The 10,000-nt window shown below is 45.2% G+C and overlaps 1 protein-coding gene across 2 annotated transcripts in view; it reads left to right on the top strand.

The window, feature by feature from the left end:
* The window catches only part of brms1 (BRMS1 transcriptional repressor and anoikis regulator), a 7,134-nt gene extending 4,660 nt beyond the window's left edge, over positions 1 to 2,474 (top strand). Inside the window, exons 10-11 of one of the 2 annotated variants that reach the window (XM_027000555.2) lie at positions 723 to 831; positions 1,130 to 2,474. In XM_027000555.2, the coding sequence (XP_026856356.2) occupies positions 723 to 831; positions 1,130 to 1,247 (227 nt within the window). In that variant the 3' untranslated portion in view covers positions 1,248 to 2,474. The remainder of the gene's footprint in view (positions 1 to 722; positions 832 to 1,129) is intronic. The other variant, XM_027000554.2, reaches the window with a different exon arrangement.
* Positions 2,475 to 10,000: the final 7,526 nt, after the last annotated feature.

The raw sequence follows: 10,000 nt of genomic DNA, 5'->3' as shown, positions 1-10,000 counted from the left end.
TTAAAGAAAGACCGGTGTATCTCTAAAGCCTTCAGCTGATGAGAGGATCCATATGTTTAATTCAAATATCTCATTATCATTTGCAGTTACCTCAGAGGAAAGAATGTGAGCGTGTGTGAGTTTATGTATCCAGTACACGATGTTTTCTCTAAAGCATGTTTATATGCGTGCAAATACCGATGAGTTTATGTATTATAATGGGGTTTGAGACACTGTCTTTAACCTGCCTGTGGCTCTGGAAAATGTATGCTCATACACACACACACACACATCTATCTCTAAGCTCTTCAGCTTAAATGGAAGATTGCGCGGCATGACCACACAGACCTATTGCTGGTGCGTGTTTGCATGCCACCGCTGCCATGAGGAAACCTTGTCTCGAGGCATTTCAGAAGAGAAGTGTAGCGATTTACGCTCTCTTGACTTATCCAACACAAAACATGCAAGGTGCTTAATTGATTTTTCTTTTTTTTCTTTTTTCTTTTTTTTAAGTATTCAGAGCAGTAAAGATATAACATATATATATATATAAAACTATAACTATATATGCTCAATAGGAATGTTGCATTTCAGTTGGAGTTAAGAAAAAAAATACCTTAATCTGTCAGAAATGCAGTCTGGTGATGACCATAAAGTCTCTTCCTGAAGTTACCCCAGACTCTGCCCCCCCCCTTTCTGAGTGTTTCTGTCCGAATGTCCATCTGTGCTTCTGCCTGTGACAGGTCGTCAGTTGTCAGTGCGGTGTGAAGGGAGCACGCTGTTCTATGAAGGAGAGAGGTTCTCAAAGGGGAATAGTGTTCTACTGGAAGTCAGTGATGACAGCCCAGCTCAGTCAGTATCCCCTCTAACCCCACTGTCATTTCTCTGGTGGTCTCGCTGGTGTTTTGCATTTATTGTACAGTAAAAAAGTAAAATATTGTGTGAAACGTAAAATCATCAGTGTTAAATAGCCTAAAATGAAGCATACACTGTGGATAAACATATCTCTGCAGGAAACAGATAAAGGCTTTTAACACCAGTGCTTTTATGACCTTGGTATTTTGAAGACTCGGAGTCGCTCATAAATGCCGTGACTATAGTTAACTCTTTAAGTGCCTCTTTCCTCACCTCCTGCCTCTGTGTTTCTCAGGGCGGTCATAACGGCCATCAGCGCAGGGGAAGTCTGGTTCAGAAGAACAGATGGTAGCAAAACCAAAATCTACATCTCCCAGCTACAGAAGGGAAAATACACTATACGGAGAGCCTAGAAAACACACACACACACACACAGACAGAGAGAGAGAGAGAGAATGTGCTAATTGTACAAGAGTTGCCTGTCATAGAATTAAGGTGTGTCTCTGAATGTTTAACGAAACGATGTCTTCAAACTGTCCTGCTGACTACTTCAAAACCTATATGCTGTTATTGAATTCATACTGGATGCAGAGCAAGGCCAGCCATCAGACTCTGTGCCTAATGCGTAAACACAATATGCCACTTGGATATGCTGGACTGAGCGGCTCTCTAGCATGCTGTACAGAGGCGTTCAAATGAGCAGGAAGCAGAACAGTAGCTTCTGTTCCCCAGGACAGAGAGCGTATGGCATAGTAAGTGAAACTGCTGAATCACAGCATCCCAAACAAGCATGCACGCGCACGTGCACACGCGCACACACACACACACGCACGCACGCACAAAGCTATTCAGAAATGGTAAACTAGACCAAATAGGGATTTATGATTATATAAATGCTCACAGAAAATAGAATATAGCTTGGCCCTTACCATATAACAAAATAGACTACCTAAAGATAAAAACCAGAGGATACTTCACCACACAAGACACACTGTATTCATGATGTAGTTTAAAAAGAGTTTTAAAAATAATTTAATGTACACTAAAGATTTAGCAGAGGCCTCAAAGACTGAATTCATATGCTTTACCTGCTAGTGATACAAGGTAGTGTTGCAGACCACACCCCCCACTGCTTTAATAGTGACTGCACTTCTACAGACCATGGTAAAACGCATTGCTTTCATAGCGATTGCACTTCGCATGAAGGAGAACATTTATCTAACAATTTTTTTTAGCTCATTTTTAATAAGACTTGCAAAGAATATTTGTATGTTTGTAAACTGATTTGGAAACAGAGGGTGTTTTTTCAACTTATTTAAAAGGTGCTTAATATAATGTATTTATAACAACAAAATCTATTAAAATCTGATCTTTTATTAAAATGTCTAAAAACCCGTGTCTTTTTCTATAGTTTCTGATGACAAAGCAAAATGTACGCCTGTATGTGAGACAAAGAACCCAAATCTTTTAGCACCTTTGTAAACTATTAACCGTTGGACATTTTAATGGAAGTGAAGGTTTGAGTAGTTGTAGTTATTGTGCAAGTCCACTAGGTGGCAAACTATAGTCCTACATATTTTATGTGCATGTCTTCACTGAGCCTTTAGATGGTGCTGTGATTATTACAAGGTTGTAGACAATATTTTTACGGCAAATGTGAAAAAAATTTTTTCTTCCCTTTTGCCAGACACACTTTCTCACCATACAGACTTACCGTACACCCTCAGATGGTTTTAAAAGAATCCGCCGTATTAGTTTACAAAGGTGTAAATTAAAACTCCAGATTTGGCACACATCCAGTAGCTTCTCTGCAGGTTTTATTTACTGGGCCAATGGGGTTTAATTAATCTAATCATTATGTTGACTGTCTGGGGGTGTATGTATGTGTGAAATTCCTGATTAATCTGGTTGGCGCAAGTTGTTACTGAGGGACAGGTGGAGCAGTGGGAGGAGCCCGACCTCTGGGAAGGCGGTGTTGGACGTGAACGTCAGACTTGGGAGGAGCTAAGATGAGTGCAGTGACGCACAAGCGAATACAGGAACCCAAACTCAGGACTGGTTTGAACTGGAAAAGTCCCCCCCCCCCCCCCCCCCCCCGTGAGAGCCTATACAAGCCCTTAATTAGGCCCTGACTATACACACTCATCAAGTTCTCTCCCGACGAGGTGCTAATCCTCCGAGCTAATGCACGATATGCACACTTCTCTCACACTCCTTTCATTCTTTTTTTATCCTCCATCCGCAGTGAACACCTCCGGACCCCCTCGGTCCTCGCTCCTGAGACCCCGCTCTCTCGCAAAAACCACGTGCGGGCGCTGGCATGGACGCGCCGCCGAGGGCAGAGAGTGACGGCGAAAGCCGATCATAGTCAATGAAGGCAGACGCTCAGAGACACACACGGCATTACTTAAAATAACCCCCCTCTCTCCTCTCGGATCGCACCTCTTCATCACAGCTTTCTTCTCTGTCTATTTTTGGTTCATTTTTTGCTCATCCTTTAACTGCATTGTGCTTAATCCCCCAGGACAGCCCCTGGCCTGCCAGCCCCAAAGCCCCCGTTCTCCTTCTGCAGTGCCTATTTAAATGCTTTTCTCATTCTGTCTCTTGCCTGAGATCCTTGACCTCCGCTTCTTTCCTGCAGTCTGGGCTAAATATCATAGCACACATTTTCCTCCTACTTCTCCTCTCCCTGCTCCTTTCAGAATATGTGAAAAGACCCCCCCCAGCAGACCTTGCCTGAGACTTGCAGATGGGCACTATTATCCAGCTAGTAGGTGACTGCCTCCCTGTGAGACCAAGCATGGGGGTACACTGTAATACATTAATCCAAAAGCTGATAAGATCTTTCCTGCAGATAGAGTGACTTTCACTTTTAAGATGCCTTTAATGCATCACCTCCCATCATCTCCTAGTACTCCCAAATCCCATGAAACCTCCCTTCATCTCAGAGCATGTTTCATCCTGCACCGTACACACACCGCACACGCTTTCTACTGAGACACACAACATCACACGCAGCCATTCAATTCCTCGTCAAGAACAGCACAGTGCTTCACCACGCTGCGAACGGCAGTCAGACCGGTGTGCAGAACGGTCCTCTGCACCCAGTGTGGACGACCCAAATTGAGACATTACTCCCCCTGTTTTCTGCAAAGCCTGTGCTCGAGTCCAAGCACAGGATTTAACTATGAGCGTGCCAAATATATATTCCACCGTCTCTGGCCTAAAACAGAAGGCACAGACCACCCCCACCACCGAGCTGAACATTATTGGTTGCTAGGACCCCATGCATTATTCTGCACTGTAACTCTCCAGCCCTCTCTGGCACAGGGAGTGCATAGAGCACCTGCCACGGACCGCCCTGCTGGGCTCTGATCTCCCAGCACTCCCTGCTTTCTCTCCTGCTTTCTGTAAAAGCCTCGTATTTCTCATCTCCGCGCAGACACCGGAGAGAGCTTTCGCTCCCAAACTCTTTCCAACTCTCCCTGGCTTGGCGAGGAGAGCGTGACCCAGGAGCAGCTCACCCAGGCTGGCGGAGAAGAGCTTGACCCAGCGCCTTCTCATCCGTCCCAGCAGTGCCTCTCACCTGCACCACGGGGATCGCTCTTTCGGCGCGTCTGGGTAAGCGCTCGCACGGCTCCAGCGCTGACAGGGAGGTGCCGCTTCACTTCACTTCACTGACGCCTTTTCCTGAAGCCTCTTTGATGGGACAGAAGTCCATCTGGGGTCCATCGGGGTTTTCCATCCCCCGACTGCAGGCACCTGTAGTTCACATTTTCCAACATCCATAAATCTATTTTTGGGTAACTGAATTCACTGACTCTAACCAAGGGCTGTGGGTTGGTTTACTGGTCTGTAATAGATTTCTCCCACACTGTGGTTGCTTCTCCTCACAGTCTACAGCCCCTGTGCCTGCAGAACCGAGGTCTGTATAGATCAGCCTCTTAGCGCGCGAGAGGAATATCATCATACCGCTGTATGACAGCAAGTCGAACATGCGTTGTCCCCTCTCGGCAAACCTGTGGGTGGTGCAAGAACTTCTGTTCAGCCTCGGGTCTCCACGCCAGAGCGCTGCCCTCTTAAACAGTGAGGACCTATAGCCACTCAGGACCGCTGCCTATAGCTAGCCTTCTCTGAATCTCAGACCAGCAGAGGAATTCAACAAAGGCAGCCGAGAAGAAAGAAAGAGAAAGAGAGAGAGAGAGAGAGAGAGAGAGAGAGAGGAGGATTGGGTAGGAGGAAAAAGTGGAAAAGAAGAATGTGTGAGTGTGAAGGGTTCAAATGGTAATTGATGATCTAAAAGGTCATAAACCCTCCAAGGACACTGACAGGCCTCCAGTCTTTCTCCTTCCCTTTTAACAGTCAGACCTAGTTACACTCTTATTGACCATAACACACCAGATGAAGTATTGTGGCTGATAACACACACACACACACATACACACACACACACAACTCATTCAGTCTGCATCAACATAGAAATTGTGAGTTGCCCTGCCACCAACCTGGACCAATTCCACCAGGTCCCCGCTCACAATGTCACCGTGGGCTTCATCTCCCGTGAAGCCTCACGCGGCCGCACGCACACCTCCCTCCGTCGAGCACCTGCACATCGAGGACGGAGCTCTCCCGCCGTGAGCGTCACCCGCCACAAACATGTCCCTCTAGAAACGGTTTAAATTCCAACCATAGTCAGAGCCATCTAGATCACTCACACTCTAGCCTTGAATTTAAAGTTGACAAATATCCACAAGAAATGGAGTGTGGTGAAGGAATGATGCTTTTATATATATGTCTTTTATCTAGTGAATTGCTTTGCAGAAGTGATGCGTTGAAGTCCCAATGGTTCACTTTGCAGACATCATGTGGAGTGGAATTCTAGATGTTCAGTAGCAGAATTCAGGTAAAGGGTGGGGGACATTTCTTAGGTTTAATGTTTTAAACATAAACAAAGAAGCAGTAATTTTATTTAACCTGCGATGACACAGGCAGCTAATGTAACTGATGGAAAGTATGTAACAACCCTGGCAGCTGAGTTTTGAGTAAGTAGCAGTTTATTAAAGGCTTTTCCAGAAGTGCCAATGAAGGAGGAATTACAGTTATCCACAGGTAATGAAAGTGTGCACCAGTTTCAGTGCCTTTCAGATTGTGAAGGGGTCAAAGTCAAGAAATATTACACAGCTGAAGAAAACATTGTTATTATTTCATGATGTAATATGGTGTTCAAAAGAGAAGGGTGAATAAAAAAATAACACTACAGTCAGCATCGCACTAGGAAGGAATTTAACAGCCATGTCATTCATAAGGAAAGGAAAGTACCGAGAAGCAAGCTCACCATTTAATACCACTGTGCCTCAGATACTGGTGACCAAGTTGCTGAACCTTGGACTGAACACATCATTACACAGTTGGGTGCTGGATGTACTGGTTTCAGGTGCTCAGGATCCAGAACCAACGGTACAGCCCCATCTTCACTAACACGGGTGCCAACCAGGGCTGCGTGGTCACCACTGTACTCGCAGCTCAGTCATGACTGCACGGTCAAACACCCCAGCTGCTAATAAGATTGCTGATGACACCACTGTGGAGGGTCTCATTAGCAAAGGAGACGAGACAGTCTACGGAGATGAGGCGAGACAACTGGAGGGTTGATGCAAAGCCAGTGGTCTCATCTCAAATGTAAATAAGTATGAACCATTATGCACATCCCTCTGTCTGAACACACCAGTGGAAATGGTGAGCAACTGTGCGTTCCAGAAGAAAAAAACAAAGGCCCATGAAAGAGTTCCCTTCCTTACGAAGCCGAGGAGAGCCGAGGGGAGGCGAGGGGAGGCGAGGGGAGGCGAGGGGAGCCACGTGCTCCTTCTGCAGGTGTGCCATGGGGAGCCTCCTCTCCCAGGGCATCGCAGCGTGGTACGGAAGCAGCACTGCGATGGATACAGAAGCTCTTGAGAGGGTGATGAAAACTGCCCAGTCCATCACGAACACAGGAGACGGCTACATCGAGAGGCGGCGTGAAGGAGCCTTTGCACCCTGCTCATGGACTGCTTCCCCTGCTCCCCTCACGGTCCGTTTTTAATCCATAAGCTATCTGCCTTGGCGGCACCTGATCCAGTACTACTACTCTGCTGATTCGCACATTAATTAGGACATGTTTACAACTTTGTACGTCTCTTTGCTCAGCGTACTGTTTTAAGTATCTCATTACATTCTGACTTTGACCTCTTTTGTTTGCTTCTATTTACTTACATTTAAATACTTGTCTAATTACTTTATACCTGTATTATATTTTTGGTACCTGTTTTCTATATTTAAGTCTGTACATACTATACACATTATATTTAATTACAGAACTCTTATTGCATACTCACACAGCACTGCTGAGCCAGAGTAGACTCCTCTTCATTCTTCTGTACAATTGTGTGCTGAAGAATGACAATAAAGAATATCGAATCTCCCATTTTATGTGGAATTCACTGAAAAGCGTTAGTGTCCATCCAGACTTTAGGATCACGGATACGTGTGGTTCCAGAGAGCTGGAGGACAGAGCTGTGGTACGCTTGGTGTGCTCATAAATCTCTGCATCATCTGCATGCCAATGGAAATGAAGACCATGACACTAACTTATGTGACCGAGGGGGCAGTCATGTGATGAAGAGGAGGGGACCAAGAACTGAGGCTTGAGGGACTCCTTGTGTAACACAAACAAAAGAGGGGATAGGTTGCTTGAGAAGTGCAGAAATGACCAATGGACAATAGAAGAGAAAGAAGAATTCTATGGCTTACAGTGCCAAATGCTTCACTAAGGCATATAAGAGTAAGGATAATGACACCAGAGCCAGCAAACATGTATTTATTCACCTAGAAGAACAAGGACTAATACCCCATACATAGCCCATTAGCTCATATTGAACTCTCCCCACAGCACAGAAAGCACATTTATACATATTAGACATACAATGCAATTTGTAAATATGGTAAAAGTGTGGATGGTTTTACAGTGCTGTCTGTTCCAGAATATATGACATATTTGTTACTGCATGCCTTGTACATCTCAAATGCTGCATAGTACAGTGAGCGGGTCCAGAAATACTGCGACAAATTCTCTGTACATGCGACATAATGGCAAAAGTGATTTTCTGCCTGTATGAAAGCACAGTATGGAAGAGGTTTTTTTTGGTTTTTTTTCCATTTTAACAATTTGAATAGAAATGAACCCAAACACAAAGATTCACATAACAATCTGTTTATGCGCTGATTCTTTTTTAATGAGCTACCCATGAAGTGAGGAATGGCTGCTTCACAAACACTTGCCATTAGTCTTTGTCAGACTGACAATATTCTCAGAACTGAGCAGCTGATTTGGAGCCAGTGAACTCTGTGAGAGAGTGTGTGTGTGTGTGTGTGTGTGAATCTGCATTGGCACGCAAGCCTTCATACCCAGTCACGGCTTCTGAATTCAGTGCGTCTACCCCCTCTGGATTCAGTATGGTTTCCTGTTGATAACTCAAGTGGGCTTCATTACACTCAGAGAAAGAAGACGGTAAGTCCTGCCTCCTCTTATCTCTTTGATTACCTGATTCACTATACAGAAAAGAGCCATTTGGCATTAGAAGCCCATGCTGGCTCCTCCAGGTTCTGCTGATGTGGTGCTTTGTTCAGTTATCAGGCATAGGGGTTTGTTCAGTTATCAGGCATAGGGCTTTGTTCAGTTATCAGGCATAGGGGTTTGTTCAGTTATCAGACATAGGGGTTTGTTCAGTTATCAGGCATAGGGGTTTGTTCAGTTATCAGACATAGGGGTTTGTTCAGTTATCAGGCATAGGGGTTTGTTCAGTTATCAGGCATAGGGGTTTGTTCAGTTATCAGGCATAGGGGTTTGTTCAGTTATCAGACATAGGGCTTTGTTCAGTTATCAAGCATAGGGGTTTGTTCAGTTATCAGGCATAGGGCTTTGTTCAGTTATCAGACATAGGGCTTTGTTCAGTTATCAGGCATAGGGCTTTGTTCAGTTATCAGGCATAGGGCTTTGTTCAGTTATCAGGCATAGGGCTTTGTTCAGTTATCAGACATAGGGCTTTGTTCAGTTATCAGACATAGGGCTTTGTTCAGTTATCAGACATAGGGCTTTGTTCAGTTATCAGGCTATCTGGACATAGCATGTATGTGTGTGCACGTTCGGAAGTGTAGAATGTATTTATCAAGTATTTGTCATCTTTAGATGTGATGTGTGCCAAGTTAATCTGTATGCATGGTGTGTATGCACGTTTGATGTGCGTGGTATATGAAAAGTAATGAAGTAAAAATGACAGTAATTCAGTAAACGAGGTAGAATGGTACCTGTGGGGAAGGAGGGAGAGAGAAAGAGAGAGAGAGATTTATGACATACAAATTAAGGATAGAAAGCCCCCTGAAAACAGAAGAAATCCTTTTCTGACAAATTACAAATCCAAGCATGTGTGTTTGAGAGAGAGAGAGAGAGAGAGAGAGAGAGAGAGAGAGGGAGAGAGAAAGAGAGAGAGAGAGAGAGAGTGAGGGAGAGAAGGACAGTGAAACACTGCATGCGTGACAGAGTGAACACTTTTCTTTTCTGACATAGGAGCAGAGGTGTTTGTTACCATGACAGCACGAGGAACAGGCTACTAGCCAGGAGTGTATCTCGCTCTCGATTTCACATTCATGTTGTCTCACCATCACCCATGCTATGCATCTCTGAGTGCATCGTGCAATCTGTCTAACACGCTGGCTATCTGACTCTTCCTCTTATATATCATTTCTCTCTTTTGTTCACAGCACGGGCACACGGACATTTTCCTGACATATCTTCATCGGGTGCTAACACAGAGCCCAGAATCGCGCCAGAGTCTGACACAGATGCCTACTGCTTAATCCTCTCTAATAACACACACATACAGAGACTGTAAGCTGAGCCTGGAGGATCTGTAATACACTCTCACCAGTGATTAAAGCGGTCAGGGTGCACCTTCAGAGGACCGCGCAGCTGGAAGGGCAGAGAGGAGGCTGCCTAGCACGCCGACCCACACCAGCCAGCCCACCGGCAGGCACGGCCATCTACTCCGGGCCCATGTCACCGCCTTGGGCCTTTTGCAGCCGCCAGGGAAGCGAACCTTTCCTCCGTAATGCCAAAGATGACAGAAGCGAGAGA

This window comes from Electrophorus electricus, chromosome 19, assembly GCF_013358815.1.
Source record: "Electrophorus electricus isolate fEleEle1 chromosome 19, fEleEle1.pri, whole genome shotgun sequence".
NCBI classification, from domain to species: Eukaryota; Metazoa; Chordata; class Actinopteri; order Gymnotiformes; family Gymnotidae; genus Electrophorus; species Electrophorus electricus.
This window is presented reverse-complemented; position numbering and strand designations above follow the sequence as displayed.